Source organism: Euprymna scolopes, chromosome 13, assembly GCF_053919585.1.
Source record: "Euprymna scolopes isolate OS-2025 chromosome 13, ASM5391958v1, whole genome shotgun sequence".
Taxonomy (NCBI): domain Eukaryota; kingdom Metazoa; phylum Mollusca; class Cephalopoda; order Sepiida; family Sepiolidae; genus Euprymna; species Euprymna scolopes.
In genome coordinates, this window is record NC_136494.1 from 66,601,312 (window position 1) to 66,621,708 (window position 20,397).

At 32.9% G+C, this 20,397-nt stretch overlaps 1 protein-coding gene across 3 annotated transcripts in view; it reads right to left on the minus strand.

The window, feature by feature from the left end:
* Window positions 1-514: 514 nt before the first annotated feature.
* LOC145292056 (malignant fibrous histiocytoma-amplified sequence 1 homolog) overlaps window positions 515-20,397 on the minus strand; it is a 70,781-nt gene continuing 50,898 nt past the window's right edge. For all 3 annotated transcript variants that reach the window (XM_080138101.1, XM_080138099.1, XM_080138100.1), the window contains 4 exons: window positions 14,347-17,527; window positions 6,545-6,658; window positions 3,250-3,544; window positions 515-1,253 (listed from right to left, as the gene is read on the minus strand). In XM_080138101.1, the coding sequence (XP_079994227.1) occupies window positions 3,255-3,544; window positions 6,545-6,658; window positions 14,347-17,455 (3,513 nt within the window). In that variant the 5' untranslated portion in view covers window positions 17,456-17,527 and the 3' untranslated portion in view covers window positions 515-1,253; window positions 3,250-3,254. The remainder of the gene's footprint in view (window positions 1,254-3,249; window positions 3,545-6,544; window positions 6,659-14,346; window positions 17,528-20,397) is intronic.

Below are 20,397 nucleotides of genomic sequence, written 5' to 3' on the forward strand. Positions count from 1 at the left end.
GCCTAACGGCCATGAAAGGAACCAAGGAATTGTTATGCAAGCAGATGAAATTATAGTCATCTGAAAAAAGTGACTGCCAACTTAGTTTCAAAAGACCTCACTCCTGACAATTCATCACCCATAAATCTTTTATCATGTTCCAATAAGATATCCATATTATTATCACCAAAGATATAGCATGTATATGATATCACACAAAGGCACACCTTTACAAAAAATGGCGATTTTCAAATCAAATTGCTTTCATAATGAATTTTTTTACAATAATAAAAATTTTTTTGATAAAAAATTCGTACTTATAAATTTTTTAGCAAATTAAAAAATAAAATAAAGTTTAATCATTTTTCATCAAGTCTCATTAAAATATGATATTTGCATATTAATTTACTAATAATTTTTCATCTTGTTGAGGGCACACTGTACAAATAAAAATGTCTTGAAAAGGAAAAAGAAAGAGCAAGAGGGTAAGTAATGGTTGGAATGTACAAAAAGAAATGTGAAATTAAACGATGCATTTTCTTTTTCTTTTTTTAGAAATAAATTTTTCTTTTTAAGTAGAAACCGTTTCTAGCTGTACCAGTCCATTGTTGCCCGGGTTGCAGTAAAGTCATTATATTCTCTAAGTTTAAGTTTTTTTTAATCTTATACAGAGAAAGAAATAATATTTTAGTTGAACGGGAGACAACCTTCTTAATGAATAAAATGTTATTTTGAGACCAACTTAATTTGGAAATGAATTTTTTGTTTTTTTTCTTTTTGTTAATGCTTTTTTAGGCAAGGTGTGACTTATGAATGATATCAGATACGGTTCTGTGTTAAAGTGGTTTCTTTCAACTGCTAGCATAATAAAATGTGCTGAAAATACACTAGGTTTAAAAGAAATATACCACACATACAATTAACTGAAAGTGAAATATGCTTAAAGTAGGAACAAAAGATTATAAACCTTAACCCAAAATATTAGAGTAGTTAGATGAACTGTGTGTCTGGATGTTCACAGCCTCTACGAGCACACACATGAGAAGAAGGGACAGATTTAGTGTGTGTGTGTGTGTGTGTTTGTTTGTTTGTTTGCATGTAGGTAGCTGTATGAGAGAGTGATTGTAATGTATTATTTCACTTTTCTCCCTCATGCAAGTAGAAAGATTGCCTGTCATGGTTTAGCACACTTTTGGCCTTGAGTTGCCAAAGCAGGTATAAATACTCAATCATGTTCTTCCTTCAGGTATCTCCTCTCACAACTAAGCTTGGCCCTTTAAATATAAAAAAAAAAAAAAGAAAGAGATAAGGTCAAAATTCAAGCAACAGGAATTAGAAATATTCTTTAGGAAGATAATTATTTATGCATGTAAGAGTCTATTGAAAGTTTTCATGTCTTTCTCTCTCTCTCATATATATATATATATATATATATATATATATATATAAATAAATATATATATATGGTGATTAAAAAGTTACTTCCTATTTTAAAATTCTTGTAATTTATTTATGTATCATATATTTTTACAAAAAATTAATCCAAGAACACCATACATAATGTGACATTTTATTTAAAATTCAATATTCCCACCACCATTCACTTATTTTCTCAAGCTGCCCATATCACTTGATCTTTCTAGAAACTCTTATGGAATGACAGAATTCACTACATGTAGTTATTCTTCTAAAGTTGCTGGCTTCTTAGAGTGAATTTGTTCTCATCCCAAAGAAAAAGTTGCATAGTGTTAAATAAGGGCATCTAACCAGTCATTCATGTGGACAACATCGACTTAACCATCTGCCATGAATGACTGAATGAACACTGCCATATACCTACACCTAACTCAGAGTTTAAACAGGTTACAAAATTTTTTAAAAATCTTTTATCTCTTTATAAATCTAAAATAATTTTTCTCAAAGAAACAAAGGAAAGTTCAATTTTTAACATAAAAAGAGATATCAAATATATATACACAATGATTAAAAAAAAAAAAAACAACTTGTATGTATGTATGGCTAATAACAGAAAATAATTCTGAATAGAGTTTCGAGTTGTTTCTTTTTTTATATCTAAGTTAGTGAATAAAATTTTTGCTATTCAAAGTTGCAGTTCTGTGTCAATTTGTAATACCATATAGTCCCCACTCATCAACATTGCTAACCCTAATTTTGTTTCCACGTTTTTTTCTCCTTCATCTCTTCTTCTGGTTGTGTCGTTATCTCTCAGATTGGCGGCTGCCAAAGGGTTCGCAGTGGCTCACAAGTATACAAAACTAAAATAAAACAACTCAAAAATAAAACATTCTGTGGATGTCAGTTCGGCTCTGGGTGCATGTTCGACACCATCGTGGAAAACAATTCTCTAAACGCCAACGTCCATATCTTAGTTTTTTTGTTGAGGAAGTGTTTGTCAGTTGATATCAGCTCATGACGATCTCCCAATGCTCTACCGACCTGGTTCAAGCCATTATCTGGCCTCCACTGTATCAAGCTCGCAACTGTTCGCAACTCTGACGTCAACCAGTCACAAACCGTGCCCAACCGCCGTAAAACTCATTGCCAATCCTAAAACTCTAAAGATATCTCCCTTTGTGTCCAGTTTTTTATCCGTGACACCTTGATTAACAAATCTACACTAGCTTTCCTGTGTGTTCTCTGGTGAACTACTTTCTATCAATTGTTCTGCCAATAAACTCATAAACAGAAATTTTCCCAATGTTTAGGCTGGCTTGATCTAATTACTACTGCTTTCATTAAGATTAATTTTCATTTACCAAAACATGACATGATAAGGAGTTTTCACTGGTTTGAAGTCTGCATTTTTAGTTATAAATTGTAAAATTTGCCTTCTAGACATATTGCACACAAGATGGGAAATTTAATTTCCAATGAAAATGGATGATTATAATTTAGTGGCTAATTTAGATACGAAAATGAATTTGGTATCATTGTTTACGTTTTGCAGAGATCCATATGCATTAAAATGTTTTAGATATAATGTAAACAAAATTTTGGTTTGGGGTACCTAATTAGAGATGTTAAATTTGCATAAGATTATTTTATTTAAAAATATTATTCTTTTCTTTTTAAATATTTAGTACTATAATGCAACAGCAATGCAAGTGTGAAATATCACAATCTGTCATAGTCCAGTTTGAAATAGTCACAAGTTTTAAGTCGTTTCTTTTTAGAAGATATTTTTGCTTTTTTTCTATCTCTTATTATCAGTTTTTACACATTGTCAGATAAAGCCTCTTTTCAATTTACCTGCATTAACTTGTGTCAATTTTGTATTTTTTCTTCAAGTCATCACTGATGCTATTAAGGTCACAGTGTTCTAATGCTGCAATCAGTTCCTCCACTTTGTCCTTGTACGCCATCCCTTTGTCTTTATCCCTCCAATGTGTCAGCACCGTAAAGATCTGGCGGAAAGAGTCGGACGGGTTGTCCATCTGTATTTGCTCAATCTCGGCAACTTTGAGCCCTAATTGCAATCCGACACAGAACCAGTCGATGCCAAGCTGTGCTGAAAGGTAGCTCAGACCAATGTCACTCAGCAGACCTGAAATACAACAAAGTAGTAAATCATTATTTATATCGATTAGGTGATGCTAGGCATCTCTTATTTTAACTAATTTAAAATTTTATATTAAGTTGAAAAAGTAAATTATTTCATATATTAGAAGAATACCAATACCAGGACATGTAAAATAAATTCCTTCAACAAAACAATTTTGCACCACCTTTATATCTTCTTAGAAATATTAAAATCAAGACATGTTATTAAACCTTGTGACAAAAATTAAAATCAATCAGATTTGCATTGAATGTGCAAAATTTCCTAAATTTCAATTTCTTTTTCTCTCATAACCTTTAAGCTTAAGTCTTAAATTTTAGAGATTTTCTGGAATAAAAATCAGGTCAAGGATTTGGATCAAAAATTTTGGTTTGGGGTACCAAATTTTGCATATTTTTCAAAAATGTAACTTTAGTTCACATGATACATGTTTAACTTCTATTTTTTTTTTTTTTTTTAAATCTTCAGCTAGTATACTTTTAGGAGTTTTTGTTTTTACTGCTTCATAATTTTCTTTTTTCATCTTTCGTGCTAATTGGTGAATTGTTATTTTAGTTGATTTAGAAGGATGCTTAGAGGCTTCGAAGATCCTAATATTTTTCTAAGGGTAGTAATTCACGGTAAGAGAAATAACACACACTTATGTTAACTAATTCAAGGGAGTTAACTAATAGTTTATTAAGATTTTCATGAGAATGTAATAAAAACTTATTATGTATTTTTTTTTTCATTTTCTTCTACACCCAGCACAGGAACTTGGTGCAACTTTTATTATATCACTTATTGCATGTTCTTTTCAGCATCAGATATCATATGCTTCATCTTTTATCATTATTAACCCTAAAACTCCATTTTTCAAGTACTGATTTCCATCTGTTAAATACTGTACTCACTTCTGTTACACTGGGTGCATTAATAACAATATCATCTGCTTACATAATCTCTCACATTTCCCAAAGTTTTTGTCAGCTCGTCAAAAACAATTAGAACGAAAGTGGACTAAGAGAGGTGTACTCCTTTTATTTCAAGGAGTTCAGAGAGTAGACCAGGAAAGGTCATGGCATTTGTCGATTTGGAAACTGCATTCACTAATTGCCTGGGAACAAATTTTCACAGGAGGTTCTAAATGATAGCTATTCTCAGCATCTTAAAAACTTTTTCGAAATCAATAAAGTCAATAATTAATTTGTTCGTAAATATTTGTAAACTGAAACTAATTTTCTTTTCGTAACAAACAAAACAAAAATCATTTCAGACAAAATTTACTCATATTTTTTTTTTATTTTTCAGATTACTATTCTCATATTGGATGTTCAGCCAATGTAACCTTTGACTTTCTTCATGAGCATTCTGCCAAACTTGGGAATCTATAGAGAATTTAGAACTGAGTACATTCATTAATCTACAAATGAATAGCCATCTCAAGAAGATTGGTTGTTTTTGTTTCACGGCATATCAACCCTTTTCAGGTTATTTAATTCCGAATTCAGTGATTTTGAAGAAAACATTTTCAATAGAATACATTTGTTTTTTTCAAGTCGGTTTCTATTTAAACCATAGTTGGGATCCTAACAAGTACTACCACCCCGAGTCAGAGTGGACCTTGTAGCAATGGCAATTAAAGGGTTGCTCCACACTCCCCAAAGCCTGCAAGCTGGGGCCTAAACATCGGATATAGTATAAGGTCATATCCAGGACCGTCTCAAGAAGAGGAGCATTCATTTTTGGTGTAACAGATAAAGGTGTTACTTAAAACATTACACTTCTGGGCGTTAAAGTTCCAATCCTAATTACAGATGCTACCAAGAATAAAATAAAAAAATTACAAAAAACTCCTACTTGGTTATGGCTTACCAGACAAGAACAATCTACTCCCATGAATTAAATGAAAGGTTCAGTTTAAGATTTCTGAGTTTGACAAGATGTGCCTGAAGAAAGTTGGAAGTTATATTAGCAGAAACATTGTGAGAATAACATCCAAGATAATAATTTATTTTGTTTTTTTAGTGATTTTCACATGCGAAAATCACATTTCCAAATAAAAACATTTTGTATGCATTTGCATGTTACATATGTATTTTAGTAAATTAATAATGTTGTATGGTCAGACATGTCAATTTTTAAAAATAAATATTCTTTGAAGTTGAAAAATTTTATTTTATTTGTTATTAGTATAATTAATTTTAAAAAATTTTAATCTTCAACATTTATTTTACCTATTGACACGTGTTGAATGATTAACTTTCAAACTAACCTAGCTCTACCTAGGTCTTCATTCCTCTTTCTCACAAGTTCGTCCTTATCACTTCTGATTATGCTTTCCTTGGCTTTCCCCTGCCAACTGACCCTGCTTTCTCAACTGCTCTACATCTACTAACCTAATCACTCTCACCTATTATTTCAATGTGGCTATACCATCAAAGTTCTTTGTTCTGCACAATTCTCCCTTATACTGTCCAGATTTAATTTTTTTTCCTGAGATCATCAAATCTAGGTCTGCATTTAAGACTCACATTATACATCTATTGTATAATTCTCATATCATTTCTCATCATGCAACACATGTCCTCAACCATCACTGGCCAAATTTCATTTCTACACATCATTACACTGTGTATACATGTCTAATAGACTTTTCCTTTGGTTGACACTGGTAAAACTCTACTGTAAGTAGTGATAGAAGTTTCTTGAACGCACTTCTAATTTTTGCAATCACACAACCACCTGCTACTCCTCGGTGTCGTCAAGATGACAAAACTTCTTGACAACCTCAATCATTCAAACATATTTTCCTCACATCACAATTTTCATCTGTTTCCATTGCTTACAGTTTTTGCACATAGGTTATAGAATCTGTAACAAAAACACTTGGCTCCAACTCTTAAAATTTTAAAAGGTATGATTCAAGCTACAGTTAATACAATAAATTAACTCCACCTCAGACTCCATAGGCAGGGGGATCTGACGAACAATTTTGATACATACCTGCGTGAGCAGAATTTCCATCAATTGTATCATCGTCTGGCCGCAGTAATATGTCGCACTCTTGCATGAAGTTGATTGTGGCCTGGATGTGTTTTGGTAAATCATCTTGAAAATCTGGCAGAAAAGAGAAAAACAAATACATTGCTTTTGTCTTTTTTTTTTTTTGTTTTTTGAAGGGACGGTCTTTTTTTTCTTTCTTTTTAAAGAGAAATGCATCAAGGAGAGAAAATACTTCCAATGTATCTTTTGTATTTCTTCCAGCGACCATATTGAGAGTTCTAGGAGAGGAGTCAAAATACATGTTAGTAACATTTATTTAGCTTGATAAAAAATACAGAAAAAAAGCACAAGAAATAGGAGTTGTGTTTTAAAGCTAAAAGAATGCTGTGTGCTGCGTAAACTATGGGTAAAAGAGGTAAGAGCAGATTGTGTTATCATCTAACATATTTTGGGAAGATATAGCTAAAAGGAAAAAGAGAAGGAAGTGCTGTGGCCTTGCAGATCAGTAATAAGAAAGACAAATACAATGATTAACAAAAGTATGTTACAAGAGTACACATCATGATTCTGGGGCTTTAACTGTCAAAAAGTGCTGCCACAACGTTTATATGTTACTATATTTATTGTCTCTAGGCAAGTCCATTTATTCCTGAAATGGTTAAATCAACTTAACTCAAAACAAATATGAACTGTTGATGGAGATTTACGATTCTCTTATATTTTTAAGTTGAACTGTTTGTTTGAAGTGAGATTAATGCTGTCAAAAATTTATGATGAAAACGTCATAGAACTTTTCATAACATATTTAATATGATATACAAGAATTTTATTAACTACTTTAAAGGTAATCTTTATTTATCTTGATGAGTTTTCTTATTCCATCACATACATAGGTGCTGTCTGTTTGTTTCGAAACTTCGAGCCCATGATTAGTTATCTGTTTGCACTGTTGTGAAACTTTAGGCGCTGCGAGGTAACATTGTTTTCATTTGTGAGCAAAGTTTATTTGTGTATAAAACAGCCTAACTACATCGTCCAGTAAAAAGTTGTATACTTAACCCTTAGAGAAAAAAGATTTTACAGTGCTCTCAATGCGAGTAAATCATGCTTAAAAATCAGCGATTTTTCCAACTAGTGACTATCGGTGACTAAAAAAAAAAAAAAAAAAAAAAAATGAGGGGAGGGGTGCTTATCTTTTGGCGAGTTTTTTTTTTTTAACAGACACCCTTCCATTAGTAAATGAATGAAAAATCTCATTAGCAAATGAAAAATGTCTTGTCAACCTTTATATTTTTTAAAAATAAAACAAGTCAAATTATTTAAACAATAAAAGGTTTAATAGAACAATATATGTACTTTCTATTTTCTGAACAGAGGCTGTTTCAGGAAATATTTCTAAAACTAAAGTGAAACTGATCACATGGTATCAGTTCACAAAACTTTGAGTCGGTCGACTTTTTTAAAGTATCCAAAAACAAACGTATATAATATAAAAGGCTAAAAATTTTATCAAAGATTTAGATATTTTTAAATTTCATTTTGAAATAAGAATATTCTAGAAAGTGGAATAAAAATCAGTTAGCGATTGAAGGTGCAAAAAAAAGTTAAATTTTAAAGAGTTATCGAAGAAAATAAAACAAAAAAATGAATATCAAAAGATAAACAAAACATGTTATTCCCCTTGAAATTTGATGTTATTGTATTTTTGTTGAATTAATCATGACTTACTTTTTCTTTATATTTTTTAATATATAAAATAACTCTTTTAATTGATTGTTATTAATTTCATGGTGCATATTTAATTCATGGTTAAAATATTTGTTTGGACTTTTATCTTCAATGAAATAAATTTTACGAAAAAAAAATCAAACCGTTTTCGAAATTCCCTTAATTGTATTTCCACTTTTTCGCTGTACCAAATTTTTTCGCTAAACAAAAACTTTCGATTATATAATGGCATATTTCAAAACAACAATCGGAATCGTACTTGGTATCGGAATCGTTAATCAACATTTTCGTAGAATCGGAATAAATTTAGGAATCGTCGCAACACTAATTACAATATGGTAGCTTCAAGTCCAATGTAAACAAGTGGTTGTTGAGCAGTCTCCTTATTAGATAATACAAATTCTACCCAATCTGCACTATTACCAATTACTACACTACCACCTTACATTCATTAACCCTTATCCTCGAGTGGCCTTTGGACCTAGATAAGTGGTGACTCCTTTGAAATAAAATAATCTCTTTCTTTATTTTTCTATTATAAGAATGGCTCTCCCTTTAAGATTTTTCTGTCACAAATATTTCAGCAAACACTGCATTGTTTTTTGTTTGTTTGTTTTTTTAATACTTTTGTTTACACCTTTTCACCATGGCAATGCACCTGTTCTTATGATGACTGCACATCTGGCAGTTCATTACTGAAAAAAAATCAGACTGAACCAATCTTGTTTCATATAACATTTTTCTTTTCCTCCATGTTCAAAAAAAATCACCAAGCAGAACAGTTTTATAAGCGTGAAGGCCATTACAATGACCATAACAAAAGGGCTGAGAGGCATCCAATAAGAATCCTTCCAGCAGTTCATGGAAGCATGGCAGAGAAATATGGGAAAGTACACAAGACTCAAGGAAATGGGGGATACTTTGAAGGGGAAACCATTTAGTTTTTTGTAACACCAGTCTTGTAAGTTTTCAGACACACTTTTTATAATGAGGTGGAATAGTCCATCAAAAAGAAAATAACATTTTCCCGGTGCTTCACTTTAAAGAAAAATAAATGGGATCAATTGTACTTGAGGCACTCCACAACAACCAAAAAGACACATTTTGCTTTCATATTATTTGGATTAATCAGACTTGAGTGTGATTTTCACAACGTTTCGGCCGATGTAACCTCCGGCCTTCTTCAGGTGTATCTTATCGAACTCGAGAATGTTTCTGTTGAACTCAGGAATTTGGACGGAATTTTGAATGGAACCCTTTATTTACTTTGTGGAGGTAGCGTGCTCTCATTCCATCAGCCACGACTGGATAGAGGTCCTAAGTAATTCGCAATTGCATTTTTTGGTCACCTACACTGAGGATTGAACCTTCCAGAGAATATCATTTTTTATGATCGATTTTTCCAACTAATCTAACCACTGCACCACAAGTCCTTGCAAACTAAAAAAAATTTAAATAAAAAATATATTTATTAGATTGGTTTAAAAAAAAAAAAAAAAAAAAAAACATGCAGAAAATATCTTTTCAAATTGTGTGAGATCATTTCTGCAATGTGTTTTTTAATGTTTGTTTATACGCTTTGCTTAATGCTTTGTAAATAAAACTGTACTTGAAAAATCTTGTTTTATTATGCTCATAAATAACTAATTTTATAATGCTCGTAAATAAATAATTTTATAATGCTCGTAAGTAAATAATTTTATAATACTCTAATACTCCGTAAATAAATAATTTTATAATACTCGTAAATAAATAATTTTATTATGCTCGTAAATAAATAATTTTATTATGCTCATAAATAAATAATTTTATTAAATCAGCTATTTAGACCAAACCTCATAACTTTCACAATTGACAAAGATCCTCCTACAAAGATCTCAAATTGAGTGACTTTTATCATAAAAACTTTTTCTCCATATATATATTTTTTTTTTAACTAATAACCCTATTTCCACAAATTGGCAAATTGGCCCCCCTGTGAAGTAAAGGGTAGTAGGAGGGAAGAAACATAGGTTAAATAATAGTTTCAATCCACAAACATTGAAATAAAGTTACTACTTATTAAATTTTTGTTTGGAAATAAATTTTGGAGAGTTGGTTTACTTTCGGCAGCCTCATAACAATTGCTTTCCTTATTATGTCTTTTAGTTCTCACATTCCAATTACTGTTTTCTGGGTCAGAATCTGTCCATATAATACTTATCATTAACTAGTTTTTGACCTTGAAGTTTTTTTTGTTTTTTTTTAATTTTTAGCTCTTTAAGTGGCTTCATGCCATGTCTGAAGCGATTTACATAAAAAATAAATAATTTTCGTCAGAAGCACTTTTTTTAAAAAAGTTTGTAAGTAGCATTACAAGTGTATGTGGTATTTTCGTGGACATCGGCAATATTACATATCTAATGTGCTTCAACAAGTCATATCCTTTTTATTTGTGGGTCAATTTTTAAAAGAATTACATTGATGGAAAGAGAATAGAATAAGCATTCCAATGATGTTAATTTATTTTTCTTTTATGCGTTCAATGTTTTTATGCTCCAAGTTAAATATATTAAAAAAAAAAAAACGGTAAAAAATTACAACAAAAAGGGAAACTGTTTTGTCAGTGTTTACATTTCATACATTGCGTTTGGATACACATGCACAGGGTCAAATTTGATTGGATATGGCTGAAATTTTATAGACTATATAAACAAAGAAGTTCATCTCTACTGGACTTTGATTTATATTTTTACGACTACAGGAAGCAAAGTTACAACTGAGCAAAGTTGACGAAGAATATTTCAAAGTTGATTAGATAAATCGGCATATATCATCCATTTTCATATGGATAATAGTTTCAGAATTATTTTCATGTATAATGTGTAAATATTTGATAATTAATTGTGCGGATATTTCTTTAAAATGTTATCTTTTATAGAAATTCACATCCGCTTAATGGGGAAAACGGCTCGCTTTGCGCTAATGCACTGACCAGCACTCAGCTAACTAAAGTCAGCGCATTAACAAGTTTCATTCATATTCTCTTAAGAAATAAAAAACTGTTTTTTTCTGCTTTCAAAACGAAAGCAGAAAAATCAGTTTCATTTTTTATTCTGAGTTTGTCAATTTAAAATAATTATTTTCAAGTTTTTCAAGTTTGATTTCCAAACAATACTATTTCGTTGTTTTTAACGCTTTTAGTACATATGTACTAAAAGCGTTAAAAAACAACAAAATGTACAAAGTACATGCGTTTTTGTTTTCATTGTATTTATAACTTCTTATTTGTACTTAAGGTAGAATTGTGTTTGTTTGTGGTAAACAAAAAAAAAACAAATATATAACAAATAAAAGATACTTGTGCACTCATGCTACCATGCTGAAATAACATTATTATTTAGAAACCCATTCTTAACATGGGGAAGAAAGAGTGTTTTGTTAACTATTCTGTACTTTCACCTAACAATTAAATAAAATACATTATGAAACTTGAATTTATTTTAACTCATTGTCAAGACCATTTTTTCAAATCTGTAAAACAAACCCATTTTTTTTTTTAACTGAGGATATCTAATAATAATAAATTAGGAAGTTCGATAAAGAACTTCATTGTAATCCATTTTGTTAATTTTTACCTTATTTCTACCTTAACATTTTTCTTTAAAATTACTATCTTTTAAGGTTTTTGGGTATGCTGAAAACGAATATTGCATTTAAATTTTCCGCAAATAAGTAGCTTTCCAGATATTAAGCAATGTCATTTCTTATGTTATTGCCGGTGGCCATCTTGATATATGCATTCGTGCATAATTTCTTGGGGTTACGTTTGCGTGCTCGCATGTACCAAGATGGCCACCAGCGATAACCTAAGAAATGACATTGCTTAATATCTGGAAAACTACTTATTTGCAGAATATTTGAATGCGATATTCATTTTCAGCATACCCTAAAACCTAGAAAAGAAATCATTTTAAATATTAAAGTGGAAACAAGGTAAAAAATTACAGTTTTATTTCTTTGTTTACATAGTTGAATTTTCAGTAAAACAACAAAATAGAAATGACAAAAATTACCATCAACTGGTGAATGTAAAGTTGTTGCTTATCAGGATTCCTGGTATCCTGGTACTGTGAAAGCTACATCAAGGATTTATGTAGAGTATGATTTATGGTTGCATCTCAGAAAATAGGGGTATATTTTGGGCCAGATAGAGAGGATTTACAAAATTGAAAATTGCACTGGTCCGAAAATGCATGTTCTGGTCGACTATGGGAATTTCCATCTTTTACAGAAATCCAAAATCTATATGAAAAATTTTCTTCGATTTATTTCTGAGATTAATTCATATCTACTCATTTTTTTTTCTTTGAAGGTAGTTGTAAATCCTCTCTATCTGGCCCCAAAATATACCCCTATTTTCTGAGATGCAACCATAAATCATACTCTACATAAATCCTTGATGTAGCTTTCACAGTACCAGGATACCAGGAATCCTGATAAGCAACAACTTTACATTCACCAGTTGATGGTAATTTTTGTCATTTCTATTTTGTTGTTTTACTGAAAATTCAACTATGTAAACAAAGAAATAAAACTGTAATTTTTTACCTTGTTTCCACCTTAACATTTAAAATGATTTCTTTTCTAGGTTTTTAGGGTATGCTGAAAACAAATATCGCATTCAAATATTCTGCAAATAAGAGGGTAGTAGTAAATACAGGCCATGAATGCTCTTTAGGCGGTCCATGAGGAGGGGCAGGCGTTTCAGCTGGTTGTGGGTAAGGTTCAAATAATTATGGTTTGCAGTTCGCCAGTAGGAAGATAGTATCGGGGAGCTTGGTCAGTTGATTAAATGATGGATTCAAAGACTGCAGTGATTGACACTTGATTGATGCATGCTCTGACAAACTACAAGCACTTGTACCTTCTTGACGTGACTACCCCCGACGAACTTGACAAGCAACTAAGTCCCACCCCTTTACAGTAGAGATCCCTAGGTGTAAGAAAGCCTTTTACTCCAATAGTTTCTTCTCCAGAACTGCAAGACTTTAGAACTCCCTTCCGGGATTCTGTTTTCCTAACTGTACTGATATACAGAAGTTCAAGTGTAATGTGAACAAACATCTTGCTATTCATCTCCCTTTATAATGCTCCTGCAACTTATGTCCCCGATAGTAGCCCCTTACTTCAAAGTGGCACTGTGCCTTGTTTGGGGTTAAAATTGATCAAAAAAAAAAGAAAAGAAAATATGAGGTCAAGAAATAAAAAAAATTTAAAAATTGTCAGTGTGATAGTGTTTTCAGAAAAAATGAATTTTGTTTCTTGACATTGACTATTTCAGTTGTTCTATGGACCTAACCAATAATTATCCCTAGTGACCTCAGAAGGATGTGTTCAAAGTTTTTGTTTCGAAAATAAAATTCCTATGCAAGTTTAGTGTTACTTAAAATAGGAAAGAATTTGAAGTGCTCATCTAAACAAGAAAAAAATCCTGCTGCTGTAAAACAGGAAATAAATTTAACAAATATTTGGATAATTTTGTTTTTATTTAATTTTCTTTTTTCTCACACCAAATTTAAAAATATCAACAACTCCATCTTAAAATTCCAAACAAAATATAAATGAAAACTTAGGGGCTTAAGTGAAATATGCTCGTTAAAAATAAAATAACAGGAAAACTGGTGGATATATTTATTTACCAGTTAAAATATTAATGTACAACAAAAATTATGGAAAATTATCAAGTAAAATTGTTATAAAAAATAAAATTGATTTATTATTCAGAATATATCAATTCCGAACAAAGAGCCAGCGAGTAGTCGTCATATTAGAAGAAGGGAGATAATTTCCTATGACAAGCCTGCCTTGACAGGAATATCATTTGAAGTATTTGTGTATTCTAAATAGTAAAGTGATTTTATTTTTTATTACAATTTTACTCGCTAATTTTCCATAATTTTTGGTGTACATTAATATTTTTCACCGATATGTAAGTATATGCATAAGTTTCCCTGTTATTTTTAACTGTCATATTCAACTTGAGTTTTAATACAAATAAGCAACAAAACATTTTTTAAAAACAATTTGCTTACCTGGATCAAGGGAATATACGAAGCAGGCTGGTACGCGGTAATCTTCCTTCGGGCAGTTCAAATAATAAAAGCCCTTTGGGCATCGAATTTCCAAAACATTGCCAGGAAACTGAAACGGATCGTCCCGGCCGGTCATGATACAATGAGTGCAAAGAAGTTTGGTCTCGAAGCGAGCAAACGGCCATTCATGCAACAAACTAAGCATATCCTGCCACGGGTATTGAATAAGCGACCACATCTCTTGGAGGTCACTGCCTCGGACTGACAACGTCACTAACAGCATCACCTGGTTGTTGATATCTTTCTTCTCCTTTTGCAGGAGAATCTGGCTCATATTGTAAACAGCAAAGATTCCGTTCCGCCAACCATCACGATATGTTACGCAATTCTGTAGTCGTACTGTGATCTTTTCAAAAAAGTTTGGTGGACCTTTATTAGGGAACTGTAGTTGGATGGTAAGCTGTAACGTGTCCTTGGGGATACGGGTTGGCCATTTTAAGCTCAAGTCAGTTGGCGCAATGTCTGGCAAGAACCACGGGAATAAGAGCAGTTGTTTAAATGACAACAATGACGGGTTGTACTGATTTATTGGGATTTCATAACAAAGATCGAATTTAAGCATGAGAGATGTGAAAGTGCCCAATGCGTTTACGCCAAGATTAAAATTACAGAGAGTATAGCGAAGCAGTTCTATAGACATCATACCCTGCTCAAGGAAAAGCTTCTTGGCATTTAGAAACATTTCTTCGGACATGTTGATCTTTAAGCCGATGTTTACTTTGTAGACCATGACATCTTCGAAGTCATGTCGGAATATTGCTCGCAGCATGTCCACCAGAGTCTCTGGACGATGGAAGACCAGCTTATCAAGTCTGGGATTATCGTGATACCAAACAATTTCCCCCGTGGCATGGAGATATTTTAGAATAACCTTGAGACTTTCCTTAGCAGAACCTTCAAGGCTGATCATTGATTGACCAAGATTGTCCATTAAACGAACAAAAATTTCGAGAGCTTGGTCCCAGTAAAGAATTTTCTCTTCACGTTGCTGGATTTCCATAAGAAATTTGTACCACGACTTTGGCAATGGTCGTGGTTCCGTCGCTTTTAATGTGTTCATTAGGGTATCGATAAGCTCATCAATACCGATCAAATCTTCTGCACAACTGACCACCTGGATGTTATCTGGCAAGGTCACACGTGTATTGAGCATCCGCTGGAATTGTATCACTTTTTCTCTCGCTCTTTCCACCTCAATATCGGCAATTCCACTCATCCCTGATTCTGTGCTTTGTAAATTTTCTAAACTGTTTTGCAGTTGATGAATTTCATATTGCAAATTGTTGATTTTCGTATTTTCATTAGAGTGCATCCTTTCCAAGATGTAATCCTTCTTCTCTTTGATTTCTTCATCCGAGCAGAGATCGGCATGGGTACCGACCAACAGTATCGCAGCACCTGGCGCTCGGTCCATGATCCCTTCCAACCAATCGCCAATCCGATAGTCATAGGATTCATGATCCATTGAGAAAAGGCTAAGGTCGAAGACAAGGACATGCAATGCCTCTGGGGTGAGAAACATGTGGTGGGCAGCAGAATATATATGATGTCCTCCAAAATCAAGGATCTGTACCCGTAAACTCTCCTCGGGTTCCCAGAGATGCCGTTCCAGCACCCAGGTACGCTCATCTTCAGCAGTCAACCGCGAACGTCCCAGCAGTAAGGCATTACGCAAACTGGTTTTGCCAGCCTTCACAGCACCTGTAAGTATCATTTTTTTCCGATGGCTCGCTTCGCTGACTCTGATTTCTTTCAAGAAATTGAAGAGGGCATCGACACCCTGGTTGCAAATTTCCTGGGGTGGTCTTGTTAAGTAGTTGTCCCCCAAGAATAGGGCCTTCGTCCTTTCCAACCCAGTCAGGCGGTCCATGAGGAGGGGCAGGCGTTTCAGCTGGTTGTGGGTAAGGTTCAAATAATCAAGGTTCGCCAGTAGGAAGATAGTATCGGGGAGCTCAGTCAGTTGATTAAACGATAGGTTCAAAGACTGCAGTGATTGACACTTGCCGATTTCGTTTGGCAAAGATTTCAATCGGTTGTTGCACACACTCAATATGCGGAGAACGTGAAGTCGTTTCACATTGCCCGAAATACTTTCAAGATAATTGTCTGACATTTCAATCTCCTCCAACTGCTGAAGTTGGAAGAATTCTTCAGGCAGTTGGAGTAAAGCATTTTTCTGCATGAGAAATACTTTCAAATTTTCAAGTCCTTTAACTTCGGGGGGGATCTCTGTGAAATAGTTACCGCTTATGTTGAGCTTGGCCAGCCGCTTTAGGCTGAGCAGTGCTAACGGGATGGTTGGGATGAAGCGCATGGCGGCAGTCAGGTTGAGCTCCTGGAGGTTACCGCATTTGGCGATGTCCTGCGACACATACTTGAGGTGATTACCACGCAGGCTCAACACCTTCAGCTTTTGTAGGTTCCCTATCTCGTCAGGCAACGTGTCAATCTGGTGCCAACTGCAATCTAGGGTCAGCAGTTCGGTCAGGTTGCAAACGGGCTTTGGCAGCATACGCAGCCCACCCCGTGGACTCCACTTACCGGACAGATTAAGAACCTGCAACTTCTTGCACTGACCCATCGCATCCGGCACCTCGGACAACATGTTCCCACCAAGGTTCAAGTGTCGCAGATTCTTCAATTCACCAATCTCTGGCGGGATTGACTCGATGCAATTTTCACTGAGGTTCAGCTCGACAAGATTAGACAACGCAAAGAGAGAGGGCGACAGCTCGGATAGATTGTTGTAACTGAGGTTCAATCTTTGAAGGTCGGTGATTTGAGCAAATGAACTTGGCACACTCTGTAAATAATTTCCAACGGCGTGAAAAACTTTTAAGCTGGTCAAATTACCCAAACTGCTGCCACGGACCGGGAAGTTAGAAAGTCGCATGAACGGGAGATAGAGCTCGTCCAGCTCAAAGGTGTACAAAGACTTGGGGAGCCAGCCTTTGTACTTACCATCCGGTACTTGGAGGACCTTACGACCATTGGCCGTGGTGGTCATATACGACTTTAAAAGTTCAGAGGCTTGACTAGATGAAGACATTTTGTCTCCCCTTTCTATAGCTATGCTTCTTCTTCAAGTCTCCAGACTACGATTTTGTAGAGTTTCAAGGTTCTTTCGTTTTAGTAAATCAATATGAAAAGAAAAAGAAAAGGGAATTTCATAAGAATTAAAAAAATAATAAAGTTTATTACATAAGAGTTAAATAATAACAGTTTAATTCATAAGAATTAAAAAATAACTAAGTTAATTTTATAAGAATTAAAAAATAAAGTTTATAAGAATTAAAAAATAACAAAGTTTATAAGAATTAAAAAATAACAAAGTTTATAAGAATTAAAAAATAACAAAGTTTATAAGAATTAAAACATAACAAAGTTTATAATAAAAAGTAAAAAAAAACAACATTATTTTATAGTAATTAAAAAGCAAAAACAAAGTTAGCATAGATGAAAGTAACAATTTTCAAACAAACCTGAAAATATTTAAATTAAATAAAAATAGTTATTATTTGAAACTTTACTTAGGTGCGAGTTATTCAACCGATAAATTCTTTGATGTAAAATAGAAGGCTGTCCTAGTAATATCAAATTTTGCATTAATTTCAATTGGAAAAACAATTTCTTTTTCATAACAAAACCATATTTTTGTGAAATCAACACAACTAAAAATGAAGCTCATTCGTAAAATGATGCTCGATGTTGAAATTATAACTTCAAAAACGATATAAAATAAATTATTTTAAAAACTGTTTAGGAAATTACATTTTTTGTAAAAGTTCACACGGTAATGTTGACCACGAACCAACACATTGTAGCTTTGTAGCCTCAGTTGCAAAGGAGACTAAGAATAGAAAAGGACTTCAATTTATTATTTCTTTATTTCCTCATTGTTACGGCCATGATGTCACCCACATGATCATGCTCTTGCACGTCATTTACACCTCTGAAATGATCTCAAACATTCTCCCCATCTCTAATGTGATCTCCTTTTTAAAGTCTTTATTTATCCCTACCAGTGACTACAGCTGTGTTATGTGACAACACTTCAGCTAGTTGATTTTATTCATTTTTTTTAGCTTCATTTTCTCTTCATCTTTTGTGTTAGTTGGTGAACTGTTATTTTAGTTGAGGTCTCTTCGATTTTCAAGTGTTCTGCTTCTTTTTGCTTTCAATTTGAAGCCTTCAGTTATCTATAATATAAATTTCGCCTGTCTGTTTATATGTATGTATGTATGTATGCCTAAAACTTTTGACAGAGGTGACGGATTTTCACAAGATTGGTATTGTTTTGTAGCTCGACCCTTCGGACGACAAATATAAAAAAATTGGCTAAAAACATTAATTCCTTCACCCTCAACCGAGCAATTTTCTACAAGGATAAGGCCGCTTTTTTTGCTGATATTTTCAAAAGTCATCCCCTCTTTTCGATTGACTAGCCTTAATTTAAACCTTCGCCACTTCCGGTTTGACAATGTACACAACAGCAAAGACGTCACTTTTTTTTTCTTTTTGCTCAACATACATGCCTCCAAACACCTGGGCAACGCCGGGTACTCAGGCCAGTATCTGCTATATGATAAAATCTAAAATTCTAGAACACTTATAACTGGTTAGGTATCAATATATTCATTAATATATGTCAGTGATAATCACGATAACCTTGGACTCGAGTTATCCATCAACTGATGGTGAAACTTTTTTTTCTGAAGGTCGATTGTATATGTGGTATGTAGGACCTGCATATAGTACTCAACTGGAGTAGTTATGTCTTCCAATTGTTAAACGTATTGAATCATCAGCAGAGCCATGTTGTTCTCCTCAGAATGAGATCATTAATTTGTCAATGAGCACAACTGGAACAACTGCTTTATGTTAAATAACGGGATTTGTGGTCAATCTTTAATCCTCTAGATTTACTGTGCTTATGTATTCTTACAAGGTAACCTTGAGAATGATGTGACATCTCACCACACATGGACAGTTATTAGCTCCCTTTTGCATATAGTGCTCGAAATGCATAGAGACTAGTGGTGGGACGATTAATCGGAATCGGAATCGTTAATCGTAAGAATCGTGTATTTTGGGAGGTATCGGAATCGGAATCGCATCGTTAAAAAATACCTTAATTTTCCGATTCCTTCATTACGATTCTTTTAGTCTGATGTTGAAAAAAAGAAAAAAATTTCCTGATATTTCTAACCGCAAGAGAGAAATAAAAAGAAACCAAAGAAATTAATTATTAACAGGGCAATGCTTAGTGCCCCTCCCTTACAAGGTTCATTCATTCAGATCTATTGTAATCAAAACTACAAAAGAGTTAACTTGAAAAGAAGTATGCAGGGCTCTACATTGCCAGTAAAAATAAAAAAAACGCTTATCTTTTTGGCGATTGGTTTTTTTTACTGACAAATCTTCTAATAGTGAATGAAAATGCTTTTTCAACTTATATTTTCTTAAAATAAAACGAGCAAAGTCAAATTATCTAAACAGTAAAAGGTTTAAAAGAACAATATACTTTTTTTCTTTTTTTAAAAGAAGGCTTTTGAAAGAAATATCTCTAAAATGAAATTGATCACGTTGTATTATGTCGCAAAGTTTTGACAGTAGTCGGTTTCTTTTGAAGTTTAAAAAAAATCGACCCCATACCTATCTCTTCCAAACCTAAAGTTATTAAATAACCCCTTCGTTAATTTAAGGGTAATTAATTCAATTCAGTCAAATTTTTTTTTTAATTTCATTGAAATAAAATCCATTATTTTTTTTTTCTCCAGAAAGATAAAACCCTGAATTTGATTATATTAAAAGCAGAATAATATAATCTTTTTTTTAGAATTTTAAATTGAAAATTAAAAGTGTTTTGCGCAGTTTTTTGCCGAACGAAAAAGAAATTAATATATATATTTTTAAAAGGTTTTGTAATCAATTAATTTTTATGTCTAAATAATATTTACGATTAATTAAATAATTTCATTTTAAAAAGTA